The sequence below is a fragment of the Dipodomys spectabilis genome, unplaced genomic scaffold (assembly GCF_019054845.1).
Source record: "Dipodomys spectabilis isolate Male_0828 unplaced genomic scaffold, ASM1905484v1 ptg000207l, whole genome shotgun sequence".
NCBI lineage: Eukaryota > Metazoa > Chordata > Mammalia > Rodentia > Heteromyidae > Dipodomys > Dipodomys spectabilis.
In genome coordinates, this window is record NW_024870884.1 from 10,401,961 (window position 1) to 10,428,436 (window position 26,476).

General features: G+C 43.3%; 1 protein-coding gene across 1 annotated transcript; it reads left to right on the plus strand.

Annotated features, from left to right (window-relative positions):
- The first annotated feature begins 1,946 nt into the window (after positions 1-1,946).
- On the plus strand, positions 1,947-18,761 carry LOC122122336 (kinesin family binding protein). Its single transcript, XM_042696496.1, has 7 exons — positions 1,947-2,416; positions 4,578-4,676; positions 6,359-6,438; positions 7,280-7,463; positions 10,093-10,177; positions 13,444-13,559; positions 17,742-18,761. Exons 1-7 carry the CDS (start codon positions 1,991-1,993, stop codon positions 18,615-18,617), a joined length of 1,866 nt encoding a protein of 621 aa, XP_042552430.1. The 5' UTR covers positions 1,947-1,990; the 3' UTR covers positions 18,618-18,761.
- The last annotated feature ends 7,715 nt before the right edge of the window (positions 18,762-26,476 follow it).

Genomic DNA, 26,476 nt, shown 5'->3' on the forward strand with positions numbered 1-26,476 from the left:
TTATAAAAGTAACAAAAACGAGGTATAAAAATTAATAAAAAGCAAGTGCTAGCAGTAAGCACATGGTGGGTAATCAAGGCAAAGAGGATGAGTAGGAAGATTGTGAGTTCAAGACTTCTAGGTGCTGCACCCAAGTGCACATCTGTAATCCCAGTTCCTGAGAAGCAGTGGCAAGAGCATTGAGTTTGAGCGCAGCCTGGGCTACATAAGGCCAATGGTCTATATAGACCCTATCTGAAAGAAACTGGACAAAAACTCCACACAGGTAACCCCATTTGGGAAAGCAGTTTTCCACGATTAGTTTTTTGTTTTTTTTTTTTTGGTAGGTCATGGGGCTTGAACTCTGGGCCTCTTCAGCTCAAGGCGAGTGTTCTATCGGTTGAGCCACAGAGCCACTTCCAGCTTTCTAGTGGTTTATTAGAGTTAAGAGTCTCATGGACTTTTCTGCCAGGGCTGGTTTGAACTGTGATCCTTAGATCTCAGCCTCCTGAGTAGCTAGGATTACAGGGGGGAGCCACCGGCGCCCTGCTCCATGATTATTATATAGAGTCACCATTTCAGCTTTGTGAATTGTTTTCCCTCTCCAACGTTTTGTGCATGTCTTTCTGTAAATACAGATCTGGTGTCTGTCACTTTTTCATAATTACATGCTATATGGCTATGCCATTGTACACTTAACCAAGTCTGGCCCACAATCTTAGTGGTTCCATTTTAATTTCACTGTTAGAAAAAAAAACAATCTTTTTTTTTTTTTGGGTCCCTTAGAAAAAAAACTGAATCTTTTTTTTTTTTGGGTCCGGTCATGGGGCCTGAACTCTGGGCCTGGGCACTGTCCCTCAACTCTTCAGCTCAAGGCTCACGCTCTACCATTTGAGCCACAGCACCACTTCCAGCTTTTTTCTTTTTGCTTATGTGGTGTTGAGGAATTGAACCCAGGGCCTCAGGCATGCAAGGCAAGCGCTCTACCACTGAGCCACTTTCCCAGCCCATGTGAATCTTTTCATGGTTGTCATTTTAGTACGTTTTGTGTAGGTTGAGTTGTATGGTAGAAGTAAATATACTTCATAGATTTTGGTGCAAAAGTATCAATTTGTTTCCTCCCTCTAGACTAGGTTTTCCCATAGCACTCCAGCAGCGGATTGCATTTGCTGTTGTTTACTAGGCACAAAGTTGTGGTTGGTTTTTCTTTTTTGTTGGTACTAGGGTTTGAATTCAGGGCCTCACACACTTGCTAGGGAGTTGCGCTACCAACTGGGTCATCCCGTCTAGCCTTTTTGCCAGAGGGTCTTGAGGTTCTTTTGTTTGGTTGGGTTTGTTGTTTTAGGGGTTTTTGACTTGGCTTACCCTCATGCTTCCCATACCTTGAGTCAGCATTGTGGATGTCCTCATGTGTAGCTTGTATGTTGACGTGGGACTTGACAACTTTTTTTTTTATAGGATTACAGACATGAGCTGCCAACTTTTTTTGGGGGGCGGTTGTGCGGTAGGTTGGGGGGCTTGAACTGGGAGCAGTCCCTGAGCTCTTCTGCTCAAAGCTAGTGCTTCACCACTTGGAGCCAGAGCTCCACTTAGGTTTTCTAGTGGTAAATTGGAGTTAAATAGTATCACGGATGGTTTTGAACCGTGATCCTCAGATCTCAGCCTCCTGAATAGCTAGGATTACAGGCGTGAGCCACCAGTGCCCGATTGCCCATCATTTTTATGTACACCACATCCATCAATCCATCCAGTCACGAGAAGTCACTACCGGGGTTAGTCCTGGAGGAGGAGTCATTGGCAGCCCTGTCTCCATGGCGATAACTGCTATAGAGACCACTATGCCTTCCCATTGGCCACTCCCCAGCATACTGCGGTTCCATTGGCGGACCTCATTGGTTGCCGTTCCACAGCGCTCTCGCCCTGCCTCCAGCCGTAAGTGAAATGTCGTGAAGCAGAAGGAAGGCGGGAGGGCCGACGGCAAGCTTCGAGGCCGCCCAGTTTGGAGGCCGCTATGGCTACCGCTCCCTGGGCCGAGATCCGCGAGAAATTCCAGGCTGCCCTGGCCCTGTCGCGGGTGGAATTACATAAAAACCCGGAGAAGGAGCCGTACAAGTCCAAATACAGCGCCCGGGCGCTGCTGGAGGAGGTCAAGGCGCTGCTCGGCCCCGCGCCGGAGGATGAGGACGAGAGGCCTTCGGCCGACGAGGGCTTGGGCGCGGGGGACCACGCCCTGGGGCCGCCCACCGAGGCCGTGGAGCCCGAGGGGCCCGCCGCTCAGCGGGCCGTGCGGCTGGCGGTTCTCGAGTTCCACCTCGGGGTGAACCACATCGACACGGAGGAGCTGTCGGCCGGGGAGGAGCACCTGGTGAAGAGCCTGAGGCTGCTGAGCCGGTACCGGCTCTCGCACTGCTGCGTCTCGCTCTACGTGCAGGCGCAGGTGAGAGGGGCGGGGGCGGCGGCCTCCAGGCCCGTGGCCCACGCTGGAGGCTCACGCCTGTCATCCCAGCTACTCAGCAGACTGAGTGAGAGCTGAGGATTTCAGCACCAGGCTCGACCGCAAAAGTTCGGGGACAAAGCCCAGACCTTTAGCCCTGGGAGCAGAACAAAAAATTTACAATCTTTCACATTTTAGTATCTTTGAAATGGAGATGAACCTTATGAATTGATCGGCTATGTATTAGAGTTTTCTTGGCAGTGTTTTCTTGTTCGTACAATAATGGTGTCTTTTAGTTGAGACTTATTTTTATTTTGTGACAGTGTCTCACTCCATAGCCCTGGCTCCCTTGAACTTGTGATCCTGGTTCTTCTGCTTCCCAGATGCTGAGTTTTCAGGCGTGACACCCCACCTGACATTTGTAATGTCTTCTCATGGTAAAATATCAAACTCTCCCTTGATAATCTATGAAAGATTACTTTTGGGGTAAAATGTTTGGTGTCATAGGAATTCATGATATTTAAGTGCATCGTCTCAATCTGTTGTCTTTGGGGGAACTACAGGATCATCATAGATGATTGTTAAACCTTCACTAGGTTCTGGTGGCGTAGGAATAATTTCTCTGGTATTCCTTCTGATCTTTTCAGTCAACAATATACTTGGCATTATCTGTGGTAGCAGAAGGAAGTTAAGTACAATGGAAACCAAAAAGAAGAGCTCAATAAGGAAAAAAATGAAGAAAGAAGAATCAATGACTTTGATGGAATTTTTTATTTTTTATTCTTTTGGTCGGTCGTGGGGCTTGAACTCTGGGCCTGGGTGCTCTTTAGCTCTTTAGCTTAAGGCAAGTGCTCTACCACTTGAGCCACAGCACCACTTCCTATTTTCTGGTTGTTAATTGGAGGAATATTCCTGCCTGGGCTGGCTTTGAACCTCGGTTCTCAGATCTCAGCCTCCTGAGTAGCTAGGTTTACGGCATGAGCCACTGGCACCCAGCTAATGGGATATTTTTTGTGTGTGTTAACCAGTCATGTGACTTGAACTCAGATCCTTGTGCTTTTTGCTCAAGGCTAGCAATCCACCTGTCGCTTTTTGTTGGTTAATTGAAGATAAGAACCTTACAGTCATGAGCTGGTGGCTCATGCCTGTAATCCTAGTTACTCAGAGGCTGAGACCTGAGGATTGTGGTTCAAAGCCAGCCCAGGCAAGAAAGTCTGAGATCTCTTATCTCCAATAAACCACCAGAAAACTGGAAACTGCACTGTAGCTCAAGTGGCAGAGCACTAGCCTTGACCTGAATTGCTGAGGGACAGTGCCCAGGCTCAGAGCTCAAGCCCCACATGGAAAGGGAAAAAAAAAAAAAAAAAAGGATCTTTGCTCTGACTGGCTTGGAACCCCAATCCTCAGATTTCAGATTTCATAGACATGAGGTGCCCAGCAATTTTATAACAATTTTAAGAACACTCAAAGCTAGCTATGGTGGTACACTTTGGTTAATTACAAAACTCAAGAGGGACATTAGTTCGAGGCCAATCTGGATAACATAGCAAGATTTTGTCTCAAAAACACTCTAGAATGTAAACCTGTTTTATTATATAAAATAATAAGTGCATGCCATAGTATTTTGTAGCCTAATCTTAGTGTGATTTTCCATCACTTCTCCCGTATTCCAGTTTTTAGCAGCAAATCGCTACTTGCTCGTGCTCATGCTGAAGAGATTAGCGCAAGGAGTACCAGAAGGCAGGGGTCACTGTATGTCTATCTTAGCAGCTGTCTATCACAGTGTGTCAGTATTATGAGTAACATATTGCTAACCAAATTCCATTACTAGTCAGTAAGTAGTAACATTAAAATTTTGGGTGTTAGGGCTAAAGGTGTGGCTCAGGGATATTGGACCAGCCTAGCAAGCTCCAAGCTCTTAGTCTAAACCCCATCCCCACCAAAATAAATCCTCTGAAATTATAAATGCTACTTTAATTTTTGTTTATTAACATACATTAGTTATGTAAGAGTGAGAATTCATTGTGACATTTCCATGTGAAATAATCATAGAATGTACCTCATCAACTTCACCTCCTGTATCACTTTACTTCTCTCACCCTTTCTTAAAACAATTTGTGGATATTACTTTAAGTCTTAAGTTGTCTGTTTCTCTACCTTGCAGAATAACCTGGGCATCTTATGGTCTGAAAGGGAAGAAATTGAAACTGCACGGGCTTACCTAGAATCGTCAGAAGCTCTGTATAATCAATATATGAAAGAGGTATGTTGTATGCCAGATTAAAATTTAAATTTGGGCTGCAAGTAGTCAAGAGCGGAAAGAAGAATTCTTCACTCACAATGATGTGAACCCAAGAATTTCTATAGCTGAAATTACTGTATAGTGAAGACTTTGGTTTTTAAAAATAAGCCTTGGGTAGGGAATAATGGTAGCCTACAGTTGAATATAATCACCAAGGAAATAGTTTAATGTTATCCTCAAATACCACTTGTGTATTTTTGTATTTGTGTTCAAAATTTCTACTTCAATTTCACTAAAAATAGTACTAAAAGAAAGCAAGAGGAATGTGTGCCTCAAAGAGTTCAGATATTGTGCTCATATTAAGCCACTAACTCTGGCTTAATAAACTTTATTTTACATGAAAGGAATTATTAGGCAACTTTTTGTTTTGTTTTGTTTTTGTTTTTGTGCTAGCCTTGAGCTAAAGAGCTGAGGGACAGCGTTCAGGCCCCATGACCGGACCCAAAAAAACAAACAAACCAAAAAAAATGTGTTTGCTAATGTAACCATCAGGATGTGTGGCTACAAAACAACATATCTCACATTTTCTAAAATGATGACATCATAATATTAGTAAGATTATATGCCTCCCCCCCCTTTTTTTTGGTCAGTTGTGGGGCTTGAGCTCTGGGCATGGGAGCTGTCCCTGAGCTCTTCAGCACAAGGCTAATGCAATACCACGTGAGCCACAGCACTACTTCTGGTTTTCTGGTGGTTAATTGGAGATAAGAATCTCACAGGGCTGGGAAGGTGGCTCAGTGGTAGAGTGCTTGCCTTGCATGCATGAGGCCCTGGGTTCGATTCCTTAGCACCACATACGCAAAAAGAAAAAAGCCGGAAGTGGCGCTGTGGCTCAAGTGGTAGAGCACTAGCCTTGAGCTGAAGAGCTGAGGGACAGCGCCCAGGCCCAGAGTTCAGGCCCCACGACTGGATCAAAAAAAAAACAAAAACAAAACAAAAAAACCTGACAGACTTTCCTGCCCAGGCTGGCTTTGAACCTCAATTCTCAGATCTCAGCCTCCAGAGTAACTAGGATTACAGGCATGAGCCACCAGTGCCCAGCAGATTTTTTTTTTGGTAAAGTCTATGTAGACACTTTGATCCTCCACCCCAAACTCATGATCATCCTGCCTCAAGCTTCTCAAGTGCTAGGATTATAGCTATATACTTAGAAAATTATAGTTTAAGAACAGTTCACACATTCACTGGGAGAAGTAATGCACACCATTATTTGTTTGTTTGTTTGTTTTGCCAGTCCAGGGGCTTGAACTCAGGGCCTGGGCACTCTCCTTGATCAAGGCTAGCACTCTACCACTTGAGCCATAGTGCCACTTACAGCTTTTTCTGTTTATGTGATACTGAGGAATCGAACCCAGTGCTTCATGCATGCTAGGCAAGTTCTCTACCATCAAGCCATATTCCCAGTCATATTCCCAGATACACACCTTTAATCCCAGAACTCAAGAGTCTGAGGCAGGAAGGAGGATAGAGCATTCAAAGTTAGCATGAATTATGTAGTGAAACCCTTTCTCCGTATATCCCCCCAAAAGAGAGAGAGAAAACAAAAACCCAGCAACTTGAAATTGATTTCTCCTTTTCCCCAGAAGAGGGTGCTTGATGTTCATAGTTCAAATTTTTAAAGGGCTTTTATTATTTAATCATAGATTGGGAGTCCTCCTTTTGATCCGACAGAACACTTTCTTCCTGAAGAAGAGAAGCTCACTGAACAGGAGAGATCAAAAAGGTTAGTTGGTATAGAAATCAACATGTGTTACCACAAAATGATAGTTCAAAAAAGCCTTACATTTGCTGCTTAGAAGTCATTCAAGTGAAACGGTGGATTACCTCCAACCCCTGTAGTACGAGGTTTGAACTCAGGACCTTGGGCTTGCTTGGCAAGCACTTTACCATTTGAGCTATGCCCCAACCCTACTCCATTTGCCACTTACAAGTTACATGGCCTTGGTCAGATTTGAGACTGTTTCCTGTCATAAAACTACATGTACCAGACACAACTCAAAGGATTGGTGGGAGGATTAAGAAAATTACGTATGAAATTTACTTACAAACTGGGCACTGGTTGCTCACACCTGCAACCCTAGCTACTCAGGAGGCTGGGATCCTAGGATCATGGTTCAAAACTAGCCCAGGTAGGAAAGCCCATGAGACTCTTTTTTTTTTTTTTGGTCGGTCATGGGGCTTGAACTCTGGGCCTGGGCGCTGTCCCTCAGCTCTTCAGCTCAAGGCGAGCGCTCTACCACTTGAGCTACAGCGCCACTTCCAGTTTTCTGGTGGTTTATTGGAGATAGGAGTCTCACGGTCTCTCCTGCCTGGGCTGGCTTTGAACTGCGATCCTCAGATCTCAGCCTCCTGAGTAGCTAGGATTACAGGCGTGAGCCACTAGCGCCCGGCTCCCATGAGACTCTTATCTCCAGTTAACCACCAGAAAACTGGAAGTGGCACTGTGGCTCAAAGTGGTAGAGCACTAGCCTTGAGCAAACAGCGCTCAGGGACAGTACCCAGCCCCTGAATTCAAGCCCTAAGACCAACAAAACAAGCCATTGTACAATACTTTTTCTTCACAGATTTGAGAAGGTTTATACTCATAACCTGTATTACCTGGCTCAAGTCTACCAGCATATGGAAATGTTTGAGAAGGCTGCTCACTATTGCCACAGCACACTGAAGCGACAGCTTGAGCACAATGCCTATCATCCTATGGAGTGGGCTATTAATGCTGCTACCTTGTCACAGTTTTATATCAATAAGGTAAGTAGTTACCTAAAAAGGAGCCAGTTATAGCCTGACAATACCATCCTTTAAAAACAAGTGGCTTGGGCTGGGAATGTGGCTTTTAGGGTGCTTGCCTAGCATGCATGAAACCCTAAGTTTGATTCCCCCGTGCACATAAACAGAAAAAGCCAGAAGTGGTACTGTGGCTTGAAGTGGTAGAGTGCTAGCCTTAAGCAAAAAGAAACTCAAGCCCTGAGTTCAAGTCCCAGGACTGGCAAAAAAATAAAGATAAAAAGAAAAACAAAGGACTGGGAAGGGGCTCAGTGGTAGAGTGCTTGCTTGCCTTGCATGCATGAAGCCCTGAGTTCGATTCTTCAGCACCACACAAGCAGAAAAAGCCAGGAGTGGCACTGTGGCTCAAGTGGTAGAGTGCTAGCCTTGAGCTGAGGAGTTCAGGGACAGCACCCAGGCCCAGAGTTCAGACCCCATTACAGACAAAAACAAAACAAACAGAAAAAGAAAAACAAGTGGCTTAATACAAAGGTACAATGGTTGTATGCCTCCGATCATATAAAATCATATTTATTGGAACAAACTCCAGGAAATGGAAACGAGGTTTTATTTATATTATTTTTGTTTTCTTGTCTTGTTTGCTTATCTGTCTTTGGGAAGGTAAGTTGGGGCACAGAAATGGAGGGACAAATGGTGAATGCATACAGCAGTGGTACTCACTTAACACTATGTTGAAAATGAACTATACAACTTGTGGGCAAGGATAGGAGGGAAAAATTGGGAGAAAGTAAGGGAAGGCGTGATATTGTCCAAAAACAAATGTCCTCTTTAATTGACCTATTTCACTCTAACCCCTCTGTACATTACCTTTATAATAACAATTAAAAAAAAAAAGAAAAGTAGCTTGTATTTTGTGACATAAACTACACAGGAAAATGCAGCCCAATTTGTTACCTGCTAGTATATTAAGTGTGTGTGTGTGTGTGTGTGTGTGTGTGTGTGTGTGTGTGTGTGTGTGTGTGTGTGTGTGTGTGTGTGTGTGTGTGTGTGTGTGTGTGTGTGTGTGTGTGTGTGTGTGTGTGTGTGTGTGTGTGTGTGTGTGTGTCCGTGTCCTGAGGCTTCAACTCAGAGCCTAGCCATAGTTCCACTTATAGCCTTTTTTGGTGCTTAACTGGAGATAGGAGTCTCATGGACTTTCTTGCCTGGGCTGATCACAGACTCCTGAGTAGCTAGGATTATAGGCATGATCCATGGCTTTCAGTTCTTTTTTGATGATGAGCATACTATTTAAATTTACTGTAGTTATATGTTACCTTTTGTTGCAGATTTTATCTTGTGGTAGATAGAATTTTATCTATGTAATGGTAATCTGCAATGAGAATTTATCTGAGGAAGTCAACTGTTAAATGTGTGGGCTTTGGTAAAAGCATGTGATACATTTCAGTTATCTTTCAGAATGAACTGTTCTATAGGAGTGTGGATATTGTAAATGTCTCTGCTGATTTCCATAGTTCCAGGTTTTTATGACTACTTCTGAACTGTTACACAGGGACAAATTTATGCTCCTTGGTTGTTTCATCAGAATTCCTTAGAATCAATTTGCTATGCTTGTATAGATCCATTAGTTCTGTCGTCCTTCAGTTTCTAATGCTAAGCCAGTTATAAGCTACCTTTTCCAACCAAATGTTCCATTCTTAGTAAGATACCTCACCAATAAAAATTGCTTTTCATTTATATTTCTTATTCGTAAGCCTCAGAAATTGAGCATCCAATTAAGCCTAATTCCTATGAATCCTTTCTACTGTGGCCCTCAGAAAACCTGCCTCTGCTTGTAGCTTCTCTGTTACAGCTATTTGTAGAACACTTGGTTAGCAGTTTTAAAATTACATATTCATTATTATTTTAATTCACACTGATAACTCCATTTGCCAGGCACCCATGGCTCAGGCAGGCCTGTAATTCTCACTACTCAAGAGGCTGAGATCTGAGGATTGCCATTCAAATCAAGGCTGGGCAGGAAAGTTCATGAGATTCTTATCTCCATTTAACCAGCAAAAAAGCTACAAGTGGAGATGTGGCTCAAGTGGGAGAACCCTAGCCTTGAGCCAAAAAGCTCGGCGACAGCATCCAGGCCCAGAGTTCAAGACACAAACAACAACAAAAACAAAACTCCATGAATGTTTATAGTGTTAAAACATCTAGATATTAATTTAATGTGTGAAGACTCTTCTTTTTGCCTTTGAATGGTAGAAAAATTAAATCTTCATTACTCTGACAGAATGTAAAAATTTATTGTGATGGACCTTTGGTTATTTAGACTGAGTGTTACTGACGTGGTTTGAATTTGGGATAAGAGCTGTTCATGTACGTACTGGTTATGCGAGGACAGCTGACTTTCAGTCCATAGTTATCCTTGTGCCCGTTCGTTATTTTTAAGCATTTGGGTATTGTTATTTTAATCTCTGAGGTATCTTTTTATCAGATAGTACTGTAATGTGCCTTTCATACCTTTCTGCTGCTTAGCACCTGTACAGTGCCTCCTTCATAGTGGATCTCACCTGATAGTATAGTTTTTCCCATATAAATAGGCAAATATAAGTTGTAAATAAGACTTCATGATACTTAGATTTTTTCTCATTTATTTTCCCAACAGCTATGCTTTATGGAGGCCAGACACTGTTTATCAGCTGCTAATGTTATTTTTGGTCAAATTGGGAAAATTCCAGCCACAGAAGACAGTAAGTTTACATGTGCATGTTTCATATAGCTGTTTTTTGAGATAGGGTCTTGCTATGTAATCCATCCTCCCAAGTTCTGGGATTATAGACCTAGGTCACTTTATAAGCTTTAATTTTTTTTATTTTGAATTTTAATCTTTTTTTTTTTTTCCTGATCGTGGGGCCTGAACTCCAGGCCTGAGCGCTGCCTGCCCCTCAGCTCTTCAGCTCAAGGCTAGCACTCTTACCATTTGAGCCACAGCACCACTTCCAGCTTTTTCTGCTTATATGGTGCTGAGGAATCAAACCCAGGGCCTCATGCATGCAAGTAAGCACTCTACCACTAAGCCACCTTCCCAGCCCCTGATGTTTAATCTTTTAATATTTAACATTTAAAATTTTAAGAAAGTAGAACAAGAAACTACCATAGTCCCCAACTAAATTTACCATTTTTGTTGTTGTTGTTGCTTTTTTTGGACAAGGTCTTGTCTAACACAAGCTGGCCTTAAACTCCTTGTGACCCTTCTGTCACAGCCTTTTAAATAGCTAGAACTACAGATGTGTGCCACCAGGCTTAACTTAAATTCACCAATTTTAATACTTGCCTCATTTCAGCCACATATTGAGGTAATATTTAGATGTCACTTTTTTTTGTTGTTGTTGGTTGTGGGGCTTGATCTCAGGACCTGGGTGCTGTCCCAACACTCTTTTGCTCAAGACTAGGGTTCTGCCAGTTTGAGCCACAGCTCTACTTCTAGTTTTCTCATGGTTAATTGGAGATAAGAGTCTCACAGACTTTCCTGCCCAGACTGGCTTTGAATTGTGATCCCTGGATCTCAGCCTCCTGAGTAGGTAGGATTATAGGCATGAGCAACCAGTGCCCGGCCATTTAAGAAATGATTGCATATACATTTCCCAAGAACAAGAATACCTTCTTGCATAATCATAGAACAGTTAGAATATTCAGGAAATGAAACACTTGATAAAATTTTTAAGAATCTTATTTTTCTTTAAACAATTGTCTCTATAATGTCCTTTATAACAATTTTTTTTTCAGTCCTGGATTAGAGTTTAAGATTGCCATCTCTTGTCACCCCTTCTTAGCCCCTTCTTATTCTTCTGTCCTATGGTACAGTCCTCAGCCTTTCTCCTTCATCATTTAATGTTTTAGGAGGATACAGTTATTTCATAGGATTTCATCAGTTGGGGTTTGTATGCTATTTCCTTTAGCCAGTATTGAGATGATACATTTTGTTTTAGAATATTACACATATAAGTGGTATGACCTTACAGCTGTCCTTTTTTTTTTTTTTGGTCATGGAGCCTGAATTCTGGGCCTGGGCTCTGTCCCTCAGCTCTTCAGCTCAAGGCTAGTGCTCTACCACTTGAGCTATAGCACCACTTCTGGCTTTTTTCTGTTTACGTGGTGCTGAGGAATCAAACCCAGGGCCTCATGCATGCAAGATAAGCGCTCTACCATTGATCCACCTGCCCAGCCCCACATCTGTCTTTTTTAACTTTTAACTTTTTAACTTTTTGTTTGCAATGCTGGGATTGAACCTAAGACCTTTTGTATACTATGCAAATACTCTACGATGGGCCTACATCCCCAGCACTTAACATGTTTTGTTTAGCCTGCAAAAAATCATGGTTAACACGTATATTTGAATCATTTAACAAGTTCAGCAGTAAATTTGCCATTTTTATTCTATGATTTTGTCACTTATCATTGAGCAATCTGCAGTCTTAAAAAGGTTTTAGGTTTTGAAACACCATGTTTCTGTACAAATGGAATGTTCTAGAGCTGGGTGCAGTGGCCTATAATCCCAGCTTCACAGGAGACATAAGTAGGAGGATCACCTTCCAGATAGCCCTGGACAAAAAGCCTGAGACCCTATCTGAAAAATAAAGCCAAAAGAACTAGTAGTGGGAGTATGGCCCAGTGATAGAGTGACTGTCTATCAGGCAGGAGGCCCTGAGTTCAAACTCCTCCAGTACCACCCAAAAAGAAAACAAATGTTTTAATTGAGAACAGGGCAGAGCCTCTGAAGAATTAGAAGAACGTGCAGTATCAAATGGAATAATTGTTTTGTTTCCTTTATTTGCTGTCTTGGATTAATTGTAGGTCAGTTGGAATTCTCAAAAGACATTTATCTAAAAATAAACTAAGCCTCCGTGAAAGCACCATTTTGTTCTTACTTCTCAAGATAGAAGTTGTAGGGGCTGAGGATGCAGGAAGAATCTGTGCTGAGATGGCCAGGGCTCTGGGTGCATTCCTCAGTACCAAAGAGCAAGAAAAAAGCTGAAAAAGTGACAATGTTTTCAGAATGCTTTCTACAAACACCTTAAATATGGTTGGGCAGAGTTAGTTAAGAAATTTAAAATTGGGGCTGGGAAGGTGGCTCAGTGGTAGAGCGCTTGCCTTGCATGCCTGAGGCCCTGGGTTTGATTCCTCAGCACCACATAAGAAAAAAGCCGGAAGTGGTGCTGTGGCTCAAATGGTTGAGTGCTAGCCTTGAGCTGAAGAGCTGAGGGACAGCGCCCAGGCCCAGAGTTTAGGCCCCATGACCGGACCCAAAAAAAAAAAAAAGAAAGAAATTTAAAATTGGGGACTGGGAATGTGGCTTAGTGGTAGAGAGCTTGCCTAGCATGCATGAAGCCCTGGGTTTAGTTCTGTACCACATAAACAGTAAAAAGCTAGAAGTGGTGCTGTGGCTCAAGTGGTAAGAGTGCCTGCCTTGAGCAAAAGAAGCTTAGGGACAGTGCCCAGGCCCTGAGTTCAAGCCCTAGGACTGGCAAAAAAGAAAAGAAACAAACAAACAAACTTAAAATTGTGTAAATTCTTTTACCATCCTAGGAATTCCATTTATAGGAATCTGTGCTAAGGTTGTAATTCAAAACCAGACAGGTTTAGGCACAAAGATTGTCATGTTTTAAGTTGTCGGTAATAGTAAGGAACTAGAAACAATGAACTCCCTATATTAGAGGGGCTAAAGTATGAAATACTTATTTAATGGATATTTTATAATGCTATACTAAAAAAGCTAAAGAGTTGATAATGTTATGTTCTAAGGGTTGATGGTATAATGTGTGAAGGAAAAGTTATGCTCAAAGTTGGCTACATACTATGACCTTATTATTTTTAATACAAATAAAGCATAAGAAAAAATGTAGAAAGCAATCTGTAGAAATAACCTAGCAGTGTCCCCAGGTGCTATTGAATACAGTATACACTGAAAAACCACACTTATAACTTTGAGCTTACTACACAGTCATGTGTTTTTTAGCTCCTGAATCAGAAGGGGATGTGCCAGAGCTGTATCATCAGAGGAAAGGGGAGATAGCAAGATGCTGGATCAAGTACTGCTTGACTCTCATGCAAAATGCCCAGCTTTCCATGCAGGTAATGCAGGCCCAGGTTACCTTGTTCTCCTTTCATGAGCAGGACGTAAATGAAAGCTTACCATGGGGATTGTGATTCTTTGAGTTTATTGTGAGTTAATTATAGAAGACATGTAGTAGCCGGGCGCTGGTGGCTCACGCCTGTAATCCTAGCTACTCAGGAGGCTGAGATCTGAGGATCGCGGTTCAAAGCCAGCCCGGGCAGGAAAGACCGTGAGACTCCTATCTCTAATAAACCACCAGAAAACCGGAAGTGGTGCTGTAGCTCAAGTGGTAGAGCGCTCGCCTTGAGCTGAAGAGCTGAGGGACAGCGCCCAGGCCCAGAGTTCAAGCCCCACGACCGACAAAAAAAAAAAAAAAAAAAAGAAGACATGTAGTATGCTCTCACAAATATTTGTTTCTTGCCCTCATCACCACTTTGTTGTTGTTGTTGTTGTTGGTCGTGAGGCTTGAACTCTGGGGCTGGGCGCTGTCCCTCAACTCTTCATGAAGTTCAAGGCTAGCGTTCTACCTCTTGAGCCACAATACCACTTCCGGTTTTCTAGTAGCTTCCTGAGCTGGCTTTGAACTGCAATCCTCAGATCTCAGCCTCCTGAATAGTTAGGATTACAGGTGTGAACCACCAGTACCTGGCCTATCACCACCTTTTAAAATGTAACTTATCATACTCTGGTTTCTCTTTAGACCATGAAACTCTTGCAGTTTTTGCTAAAATCATATCCATCATTCAAGGACTATATATTTTTTCTTTTTCTTTCATTCTTTTGTGTGTGTGCGCGTGCGTGCATGCGTGCGCATACCCACACACCTGTCCTGGGGCTTGCTCTCTCTTATCACTTGAGCCACACCTCTAACACTGCTTTTTCTTGTTTTGTTTTTGTTTTCTTCTTGTTGTTGGTGGTGTTGGTGTTGATTGTGGGGCCTGAACTCTAGGCCTGGGCGCTGTACCTCAGCTCTTCAGCTCTTACCATTTGAGCCACAGTGCCACTTCCAGCTTTTTCTGCTTATGTGGTACTGAGGAATCGAACTCAGGGCCTCATGCCTGCAAGGCAAGCACTCTACCACTGAGCCAGCTTCCCAGCCCTGTTTTTGTTTTTTTTGAATTGGGAGTTTCACAGACTTTCTGCTCGGGCCCCAGGCTGGCTTTGAACTACAGTCCTCTGGATCTCAGCCTTCTTTGTGGCTGCAATTCAGGTGTGAGCCGCCAGCACTCAGCTCTTTTTTTCTTTTAACTTCATTCTTAGACCATATGTGTATTTATCTGAAAAACTTTTTTTCAGTTTATTCTTTAAAACATATGTAAATGTATTTACTTAAATTTTTATTTTATCCGAGGTTTAAGGGACAGCAGGGGGGATGATACTTGAAGCAGCTCCCAGGGATGAGTAGGAGGTACTTGGCTTGGGGAAAGCAAGCTGCTCCATTTTAAGGAGCGGCATGCTTAGAAGTGTGTGACATGAAGGAGAGTGGCGTCAGAGGACTGTGAAAGGCCAGTGAGGCTGAGGCAGGGCAGGAGCACCTGTGATAAAGGATAGAGTTGGGGTTGAAGAACATTGGGAGACGTTTAGAGTCATCAGTTGGGAGGCAATATTGAGTGAAAAGAGAAGAGGAAAGAAAAGCCTTAGGCTGGACACTGAAGGTTCTAATGTATAAATTTGCTGGTGAAAAAGAGTTTACTCTTTTTTTCCCCTTGCATGCTGGGTATTGAACGTCACGCATGCTAGGCAGGCCTCAGCCTCTGGTCAAGAACCAAGTGAGGAAGGTCACTTTAGATGTGAAAGGAGATCTAATTGTCTTCATTTTTAGTGTCTTTAGAACACCTAGAACATTTTCTATAATAACATTTCAAAAATCTTAACATCCCTGTGAAATGTTTTTAGAAGTCACTATAATGCTAAAATATAACTATTACTAATATATCACATGTATATAGGATTTCACAATTTTAGAAATACTTAGGTAGCATTCATCCTATTTAAAGGAGTAGTCATGGCTGGATACTGGTAGCTCATTCCTGAATTTTAGCTACTCAGGAGCCAACCTGGGCAGGAAACTCCATGAGATTCTTCTCTCCAATTAATCATAAAAAAAACTAGAAGTGGGCCGGGCACCAGTGGCTCACACCTGTACTCTTAGCTACTGAAGAGGCTGAGATCTGAGGATCATGGTTCAAAGCCAGCCTGGGCAGAAAAGTCCGTGAGACTCTTATCTCCAATTAACCACTAGAAAACTGGAAGTGGTGCTGTGGCTCAAGCGGTAGAGCGCTCGCCTTGAACTGAAGAGCACAGGGACAGTGCCCAGGCCCAGAGTTCAAGCCCCATGACTGACAAAAAAAAACCCAAAAAACAAGTGGAGCTATAGTTGAAAGTGGTAGAGAGCTAGCTTTGAGCAAAAGAGCTCAAGAACAGTGCCCAGACCCTGAGTTCAAGACCCATGATGAAAAGAGAAGAGTTTGAGTACATCAAAAAAGGCATTATACAGTGGTTTTTCTGTTTTCTGTATTTAAATACATTTTCAGGGGCTAGGAAGGTGGCTTAGTGGTAGAGTGCTTGCCTTGCATGAATGAGGCCCTGGGTTCGATTCCTCAGCACCACATAAGCAGAAAAGGCCAGTGTGGTGCTGTGACTCAAGTGTAGAGTGCTAGCCTTGAGCTAAAGAGCTAAGGGACAGCGCCCAGTCCCAGAGTTTAGGCCCATGACCGACAAAAAAAATAAAATAATAAGTAAATAAATACTTTTTCACATTTCTTGATTTTTTTTTTTCCCCACTTCTGGGGCTTAAACTCAGGGTCTGGGCACTGTCCTCGAGCTCCTTTTCCTGACAGCTAGCGCTCTACCACTTGTGCCACAGCTCTGCTTCCATCTTCTTCTGTGTTTAATTGGAGAGAAGAGTCTCATGGACTTCCTGCTTGGGCTGGCTTTGAACTGTGATCCTCACATCTTAACCTCTTGAGTAGCTAGGATTATAGATGTGAGCCTCTGGTGCCAGCTATTTCTTTTTTCTTTTTTCTTTCTTTTTTTTTTGGTCGATCGTAGGGCTTGAACTCTGGGCTTGAGCACTGTCCTGTGCTCTTCAGCTCAAGATGAGCACTCTACCACTTGAGCCACAGCGCCACTTCCAGTTTTCTAGTGGTTTATTGGAGCTAAGAGTCTCACGGACCTTCCTACCTAGGCTGGCTTTGAACCGCGATCCTCAGATCTCAGCCTCCTGAGTAGCTAGGATTACAGGCATGAGCCACCGGCGCCCAGCTATCCAGCTATTTCTTGATTTTATTTATTTATTTTATTTTATTTTTTTGCCAATCCTTCCTGGGGCTTGAACTCAGGGCCTGGGCACTGTCCCTGAGCTTCTTTTGCTCAAGGCTAGCACTCTACCTCTTGAGCCACAGTGCCAACTCTGGCTTCTGTATATATGGTAGTAAGGAATCCAATCCAGGGCTTTGTGCATGCTAGGCAAGCATTCAACCATTAAGCCACATTCCCAGTCTTATTTTTTGATTTCTAATACATATAATTGGAAGAAAGAAAGAAGTTTAAAAAAAGTTTAATGTGAGGCTGGTGTGCATGCGTTTAGTCCCAGAACTCCAAAAGCCTGAGACAGGATGATTGCGAGTTCAAGGTATTCTTAAACTACATGGTAAGATTGTCTCAAAAACATAAAATTGAAGACTATAGTGCCATCTGTGGGCTGGTAATACAGCTCAGTGGTGGAACATTTGCCTAACTTGCTGAAGTCCCGTGGTTCCACCCCTAACGCCAAAACAAAATATAATTTCCCCCTCAGCTAGGCTGGGAAGAAAGAGTTTTCTTTTTTTATTTTATTATCAGTCGTGGGGCCTGAACTCTGGGCCTGGGTGTTGTCCTTCAGCTCTTTATTTTTTTTGGGGGGGGGGGGGGGGAGTCCGGTTGTGGGGCCTGAACTCTGGGCCTGGGCGCTGTCCCTCAGCTCTTCAGCTCGAGGCTAGTGTTCTACCACTTGAGCCACAGCACCACTTCCGGCTTTTTTCTTTTTGCTTATATGGTACTGAGGAATCGAACCCAGGGCCTCATGCATGCAAGGCAAGCGCTCTACCACTGAGCCACCTTCCCAGCCCCGAGTTTTCTTTATATCTAGCTTTGTTTTTTAAATTTTATTGGACAGCAGGAAATAAATATCCTACTTAACCATAACTTACCTCTTTCAGGACAACATAGGCGAGCTGGATTTTGACAAACAATCTGAACTTCGTGCTTTACGGAAAAAGGAACTAGATGAGGAAGAGAGCATCAGGAAGAAAGCTGTGCAGTTTGGAACAGGGGAGCTGTGTGATGCCATCTCTGCAGTGGAGGAGAAAGTGAGATATTTGAGACCTTTAGACTTTGAAGAAGCCAGAGAACTTTTCTTACTCGGTCAGCACTATGTCTCTGAGGCAAAAGAGTTCTTCCAAATTGATGGGTATGTCACTGACCATATTGAAGTTGTCCAAGACCACAGCGCTCTGTTCAAGGTCCTGGCCTTCTTTGAAACTGACATGGAGAGACGGTGCAAGATGCATAAACGCAGAATAGCTATGTTAGAGCCCCTCACGGTGGACCTGAATCCACAGTATTACCTATTGATCAACAGGCAGATTCAGTTTGAGATTGCACATGCTTATTATGATATGATGGATTTGAAGGTTGCCATTGCTGACAAGCTGAGGGATCCTGATTCACACATTGTAAAAAAAATAAATAACCTTAATAAGTCAGCGCTGAAGTACTACCAGCTCTTCTTAGACTCCCTGAGGGACCCAAATAAAGTATTTCCTGAGCATCTAGGGGAGGATGTTCTTCGCCCCGCCATGCTCGCTAAGTTCCGCGTTGCTCGTCTCTATGGCAAAATCATCACTGCTGATCCCAAGAAAGAGCTAGAGAATTTGGCAACATCATTGGAGCATTACAAATTTATTGTCGATTACTGTGAAAAGCACCCTGAGGCGGCCCAGGAAATTGAAGTTGAGCTGGAACTTAGTAAAGAGATGGTCAGTCTTCTCCCAACAAAAATGGAGAGATTCAGAACCAAGATGGCCCTGACTTAATTTTTATTTTTAAGATAGGAAATATTCTCTACTGGTGATTTATTTTCCTCCTGTATTCAGGCAGACCCAATTCCATTGTGACACTTCCCCTCAGGGCCAGATGAGTACAGTGTAATGTGGGGTACAGCCAGACCACCTCAGCAATAGAAAGTTAATAATTTATACCTGATTATGTAAATTGTCTTGTTCAAGTGACATGTGATTTGCACTTTATATTGCTTGTTTCCTATTTAAATAGAAGCATCCCCTGTGCTAGGCATGGTATTGCATGCCTGTAATCTCGGATCTTGGGGGGCAGAGGCAGGGAGATCTAGAGTTTGAGACCAGCCTGGCTATATAGTGAGTTCAAAGCCAACCTGAGCTACATATTGAGATCTGTCTCAAATAGAAAAAAAATAATAACATGTATGTTATACACGTATTGTTATATACATACATATAATAATACATATGTAGATATAGATAAATATTTCTTGCCTCTATTTCTAAATATAGATTATTTGGTGGTTGATATTTGCTAGATTTCTCACAAGAAAAAATACTGGGTGATATACCTGGTAGACAAACCTGTTACTGTACTAAATTTGAAATAATAACTTCCTATAGTTATTCTTTCTAAAATATTTACTAAAGTCCAAAGAAATCTTTCCCTTTTCAAAATACTAAAAACTAAGTTATATTGTTGTAAAGTGTTGTAAAATGGTTTATATTAACTATAGGGTAAAGGCCTTGGAAATATAATAAACTGACTTATTTCAACTAAGAAAAACTTGATTTTTCTTTTGCTTTGTAAAAATTGGTCTTCTTGATAACTTCAAAGGTATTAACTTGGCTAAGCTCACTGGTTTATACCAGTAATCCTAGCTACTCGGGAGACTAAGACCTGGAAGATCACGTATTAAAACTAACAAAGGCAGACAAGTCCTTAACACCGCACCCCTAGCTAATCAGCAATAAGCCAGTGGTAGCGTGCCAGCTGTAAGTTAACACGCTGAGTAAGAGTTAGAAGCACTGAATTCAAGTCCCAGAAACCAGGGAAAAAATTTTTTAAAAGAACTAGGCACTGGTTGCTCATCCCTGTAATCCTGGTTACTCAGTGGCTGAGTATCACAGCCAGGAAAGTCAGTGAGATTCTTATTTCCAATTAGCCACCAAAAAGCCAGAAGTGAAAAGGACAGTGCCCAGGTCATAGTTCAAGCCCAGTACAAAAAACAAAAACAAAAAAAAGTATTAGCTTGGCTGAGCCTAGTGGCTCACACCTGTAATCCTAGCTGCCCAGAAAGTGGATATCAGGAGGATCAAGGTTCAAAGCCATACTTGGCAAAAAGTTAGCAAGACCCATCTCCACCAGCTATCTGGGTATAGTGATAGATACCTGTGATCCTGGCTACAAAGGAGGCCTAAGTAGGAGGATCTCTGAGGCTGGCCCCAGGCAAATTGGTGCTAACTGAAAAAATTAAAAAGGGCTAGGGAGGTGGCTCAAGTAGTAAAGCCAGGTGGGTGCCTAGCAAGCCTTAAAGTCCAGAGGTCAAACCCCAACACTTCAAATAAAGAATAGGAGGTAAGGCTGAAGAAGATTAAGGGATGGGATGATCCAGGCATAGAAAGTCAAGATAACCTTGTAGGTAATGCTAAAGACTTCTACTGGCATGATGTGAATGTGGAGTTTTTAAGGGGAGAATGGTTAATGGTTTCTATGGGGAGACAAGATGGAAGAGTGGAAGAGCAGAAGAGAAGCAGAAAGAGAGAAACTAGTTTTTATTATTAATTCAAGGAATGTGGCTTGGTGGTAGAGCGCTTGCCTAACATGCATGAAACCCTGGGTTCAATTCCTCAGTATCACATACACAGAAAAATCTGGAAGTGGTGCCATGGCTCAAGTGGTAGAGTGCTAGCCTTGAACAAAAAAAGAAGCTCAAAGACAGTGCTCAGGGAGTTCAAACCCCAGACTGGCAAAAAAAAAAAAAAAAGATTAGTCCAAGTGAAAGACTTCGGGAGAGCAGGGTAGTGGGGTAGGGATGGAGATGGATATGTGCAGGATATATTTGGGAGCAAAACCACAGGACTTGCTAGAGGGTTATGTGTAGTGCATGAGAGGCAAAGAATCAATAACCAAGTAGAGGTGAGGAAAGGTTTGATCAGTGTGTTCACATGGGGGTTTGTGGGGCTTTATTTAGATCATGGTGAGTTTAGCATTTTAAGCTTGAGTTGAAATGATCGCTGCTTAATATTTCACTAGGCTTGGTGGTGCACTCCTGTAATCCCAGCACTCAGAGGTCTGGAGGATCTTAGTTCTAGGCTAGCCTGGTCTCTATAGTAACATTACCCTTACTAAGAAAAAAAAAAGGGGGGAGGGGACTGGGAAGGTGGCTTAGTGGGAGAGTGCTTGCCTTGCATGCATGAGGCCCTGGGTTCGATTCCTCAGCACCACATAAGCAAAAAGAAAAAAGCCAGAAGTGGTGCTGTGGCTCAAGTGGTAGAGCACTAGCCTTGAGCTGAAGAGCTGAGGGACAGTGCCCAGGCCCAGAGTTCAGGCCCCACGACTGGACCAAAAAAAAACAAAGAAAAGGAAAAAGAAAAAAAGGGGAGAGAGGAAGGAAGGAAGAAAAGAAGGAAAAAAGGAGGAAGGGAGGGAGGGAGGGAAAGAAAGGAAGGAAAAAAAAGATGTTAGTCATAGGGTTTGAACTCAGGGTCTGAGCACTGTCCCTGAGCTCTTTTGCTCAAGGCTAGCACTCTACCACTTGAGCCAGAGCACCACTTACAGTTTTTGAATGGTTTACTGGAGTCTCATGAACTTTTCTGCCCGGGCTGGCTTCAAACCACAACCCTCAATCTCAGCCTCCTGAGTAGCTAGGATTAGAGGTGTGAGCCACTGGTGCCAGCTTATCACATCTTTCTTAAAAGGAAATGTAGGAGGCTTACAAGGAGGTAAGGGCAGGGAGATTTTTTGAGGCCAGTGTGCATCCTGGCTCCTTTTGATGACAGCAGGTGCCCTGCTCTGATCCTCCCTTGATAGGCCATTCTATAACCATCATCAGTTTAATAACTTCTTTAATGTGTTCATTCACCGAACTGTTAATGGAGCTCCTTCTGTGTGCTAACATGATAGAATCTGGGTCAGAGTTAGTCACTTGCCAGACCACAAAGTAAATTTTTTGTTCCTTTTTCCTCTATCCCTAAACTCAGTTACTGGGACAAAGATTACATACTGAGCTGATAAAACTCCTCCTTTGGCATGGAAATCCTTTGCAAATTACTTCTTAGTCTTGCTAGTTTAGATAACAAATAGGCTTAAGTCATCATTAATTCATTTCTTCATTCCCTTAATTTTTTGCTTACTCAACATATATTGAATGCATCTTAACAGAAAACTGAATATTACCAATCATGTAGCAGTCTGTGAAATACAATGAAAATACTCTTGCACACTAAGCATCAGTCTAGGTGCTGGCTAGCTATTCATGAACCTGAGAGCTGAGAGGGTTCCAAGTGAATCAGAGCAGATAAATCTGGGAGACTCTCTTATCTTCAAATAACCAGTAAAAAGCCAGAAGTGGTGTGTCTCAGGTTGTACAACACCAGACTTGAGCAAGAAAGCCAATGAAGAGAACAAGGTCCTGAGTTCATGCCCCACTATACACATGTGCATTTGCTCTCGCGCGCACACACACACACACACACACACAAACAAACTGAGCATCTGACATTTTACTCATTGCATGGTGCTCTACCACCTCTACCATGTCTTCAAGACCCATAGGAATTTTTTATTCAAGCTAATTCTGTTGAGCACCATCCAGTGGAGCTGTTCATCATTGCTCACATGCATGCTCTGCACTTGTTTCAAAAGCTCCATTTACCCCCACGTGACCCGGAGATCCAGGGTACCTTGGTGGATCATCCAAGGCTACTCAGTGAGTGGCAGACTTCTCTGAACCAAGGTCAGTATCCTGAAGAGTTAAGTTGCTTGTTCCATCAGTTTAGTTTGGATGCACTGTGAGAAGGGACAGCTATGCCTCAAATAAGATTGCTTATAAGCCACCATCTCAGGCAGAAGCCATAATAAGGGGAAATCAGCTGGGTGTAGGTGGCTCACCCCTGTAATCCTAGCTACTCAGGAGGCTGAGATCTGAGGATCATGGTTCAAAGGCAGCCTGGGCAGGAAAGTCCATGAGACTCTTATCTCCAGTAAACCATTAGAAAACCAGAAGTGGCTCTGTGACACAAGCGGTAGAACGCTCGCCTTGAGCTGAAGAGCACAGGGACAGCGCCCAAGCCCAGAGTTCAAGCCCCACAACTGACCAAAAAAAAAGGGAAATCAGGGCTGGGAAGGTGGCTCAGTGGTAGAGTGCTTGCCTTGCATGCATGAGGCCCTGGGTTTGATTCCTCAGCACCACATAAGCAGAAAAATCTGGAAATGGCGTTGTGGCTCAAGTGGTAGAGCACTATCCTTGAGCTGAAGAGCTGAGAGATAGTGCCCAGGCCCAGAATTCAGGCCCCATGACCAACAACAACAACAACAAAAAAGGCAAATCAACCCAAACCACACAAGGTCCAAATCAGCATTACAAAAACATACAGAAGTTGTTTTGAATTCTCCGTGTTGCTTTTTAAAGTGCACATCTGGTTTTTGAGGATCACAATTGGTTATTAATCATGAGTGATGAAAACAAAACTCAGATATACTACAGTAACAATGACTTCTTTTTTTGCCCGTCATGGGGCTTGAACTCTGGGTCTGGGCGCTGTCCCTGTACTCTTTATCTCAAGGCGCGTACTCTACCACTTGAGCCATAGCACCACTTCCAGTTTTCTGGTGGTTTATTGGAGATAACAGTCTCATGGACAGTTTCCTGCCCAGGCTGGCTTTGAACCGCAATCCTCAGATCTCAGCCTCCTGAGTAGCTAGGATTACAGGCGTGAGCCACTGGCGCTTAACTAACAATGACATTTTTTTTTAAGGGCCCAGTATACATATATGTATTTATATTGCAAACAGCAATATACAAGCAGGCCTTGGGCTCAAAGAGATGTAATCTCTTTGAAAAAATGGAATGCATTATTTCTATTTTGGTTATTTATCATCATTAGGCCTTGTGTGTGTGCATGTGTATGTGGGTTGGAGATTGAACCCAGGGCATTTTGCACATGCTAAGCGCAATTTCTCCTGTTGCACCTCTAGCCTGTATTTTTTAAGATTTATCAAACAACTAGGACAGGAAAAAAGGATTTCCAGGAAACAATCAGATAACTACATATCAAGAAGAAAATCCAAAGAGATGACATCTCTTCTGTATCTCCCCTCTAGCCATAACCCAACCAGACTCTTCAAGGCCAGCAATCTCTCAGGAAGGTCATGAACTGAATTTCTTTTTATCTACAGGAGACAGAGGAAGGCTTTATAAGAACGCTCTCTGTCAGAATGGATTGAAAAGTAGAGTTAAGGAAAGCAAACATGAGAAGATGTTGATAGTGAGTTGCCAAATATGCCATAACCTTCACCATGCCATAGGCCAGCACTCTCCCCCACTTCACAACTACTGTTCTCTTTCTCCACTCCTATCTTCATGGTTTTGCCTTCCTGTTACTACCCTGGTATCCTGGCTCATCACCATCCATCAGCTGTCATCTCGTGTGGGTAATTTTTACCCTCTTTAATATTCATCCAACAGCTAATGGCTGGGATGCAAAGAGAATGGTCTAAATCATAGAAGACATGTTAACAATGAACACCAAATCATCTCCAGGCTTCCTGATTGTGGAAGACTTGATGGGAGCTTTCTGTCATGAACTTGCGCTTTTATACTCAGCAGTTGTAAACTCTGTTTCTAAATTGTTGTTTAGTTTTCTCTGTGTCTAGAACCCACATTCACCGATAATGGAAACATTTCCCAAGCAGGCCAGGAAAGCAGTTCCATTCACTGAGGATGTGGCAGAGTGCCCCAACTTGAAAAAAGTTATTAATCCTACAGGTAAAAAGCAATTTTACCTTCTTAATTAAAAAAATAACATATTACATTGGGTGCCAGTGGCACACAGCTGTAATCCTAGCAACTCAGGAGGTTGAGATCTGAGGATCATAGTTCAAAGCCAGCCTGAGCAGGAAGCTCTGTGAGACTCTTATCTCCAATAAACTACTCCAAAAAGGACTGGGAAGGTGGCTCAGTGGTAGAGCACTTGCCTTGTATGCCTGAGGCCCTGGGTTCCATTCCTCAGCACCACATAAGCAAAAAGAAAAAAGCCGGAAGTGGCATTGTGGCTCAAGTGGTAGAGCGCTAGCCTTGAGCTGAAAAGCTGAGGGACAGCGTCCAGGCCCAGAGTTCAGGCCCCACGGCCAACAACAACAAAAAAAAGAGTTTCATGGACTTTCCTGCCTGGGCTGGCTTTGAACCATGATCTTCAGGTCTCAGCCTCCTGAGTAGCTAGGATTACAGGTATGAGCCACTGGCACCTAGTGAAATATACATTTTAAAGGAGTCACTAAGAGTTACCTCTGGGTGCTTAGAGAACCAAGTAGATCCCTAAAACACAGATTGTAGTAGCTGCCAGGGGCTGGAGGGCTGCTGTTCGGCAGAGGATGGGACACACGCTATAAACCCCACTCAGCAGCCCAGCCCCCACGTCCTTTTGAATTGCCCCACTCACTTTTTGTCTGGTTATATTTTTTTCTTTGTTGGCAGTACTATGGTTTGAACTCAGAACTTGACACTTACTAGGTAGTGTTCTATCGGTTGAGCCACACTAGTCCTTTTTTGCTCTAATTAAGTTTTCCAGTAGGGTCTAATGCTATATATTCTCTAGCTGGCTTGGACCATGATTCTTTATATACTTAACTTGTGTAGCTGGAGTGACAGGTATATGCCACCTCACCTAGCTGTTAGTTGAAACCAAGTCTCCCAGATGTTTTGCTCAAGCTGGCCTGAAATACCATCCTGATCTCCTTCTCCTGAGTAGCTCAGATTATAGGTGTGAGCATCTCACTGAGGTTCTGCTGGTGATCTTAATCACTTTGCCTTTACACAGAAAACACATAGGTCTCAACTAGGATCCAAATTTGAAGTCCTGTTTGCTGTTAGTGAAGCTGCTTCTCACATGGGCTGCAGTGTCCTGGGTGCTCATGGGTTTCTGTATGGGATAATTTGTTGACAGTAAATAATAAACTATGTTTGAGATCATATTTTTAGGAATAGTTATGTATGTATAAGGCATTGTTTCCTAGACACAAGTTCTTTTTTTTTTTGGGGGGGGGGGGTCCGGTCGTGGGGCCTGAACTCTGGGCCTGGGCGCTGTCCCTCAGCTCTTCAGCTCAAGGCTAGCTCTACCACTTGAGCCCAGCACCACTCCCGGCTTTTTTCTTTTTGCTTATGTGGTGCTGAGGAATGGAACCCAGGGCCTCAGGCATGCAAGGCAAGTGCTTTACCACTGAGCCACCTTCCCAGCCCTAGACACAAGGTCTTGAACTTCCTGCTTCAGTATCGTTTGAGATACATCTTAAAAATGCAGATTTCCAGTCTCTAGCCAGCCCTCAGAAACTCCACAAAACTCAACATCTGTGGGAGTCAACATCTTGGATAGAATGCCGGCTGATTCTTCACAGCACTGCAGCTAGAGCACCTGCTGTGGAGTTAGAAGAGCGAAGCTGTGGGGAGAGCATGTATACAGTGTCTTACTGGGAAAGGTATCCTGACCCAGAAAGTTCATCCTGTGACTGGCGCCCGCGGCATCCTGCCCGGGGATGAGCATTCCCAGCTGCTTTCGCTATCTAGGAGCCGTAGCACTCCTCTTCTTGGTGCTCTGCCCTGATAGGATTCTACTGAGTGCATGCTAGCTGGGGCTGAAGTGGTAACTATGATACTGGG

What these genes read in the sequence shown, in the direction of transcription:
- LOC122122336 (XM_042696496.1), top strand. Translation starts at nt 1,991, where the DNA reads ATGGCTACCGCTCCCTGGGCCGAGATCCGCGAGAAATTCCAGGCTGCC. An exon ending in CGCTCTACGTGCAGGCGCAG is followed by an intron (nt 2,417 to 4,577) that starts GTGAGAGGGGCG and finishes TCTACCTTGCAG; the next exon opens with AATAACCTGGGCATCTTATG. An exon ending in ATAATCAATATATGAAAGAG is followed by an intron (nt 4,677 to 6,358) that starts GTATGTTGTATG and finishes ATTTAATCATAG; the next exon opens with ATTGGGAGTCCTCCTTTTGA.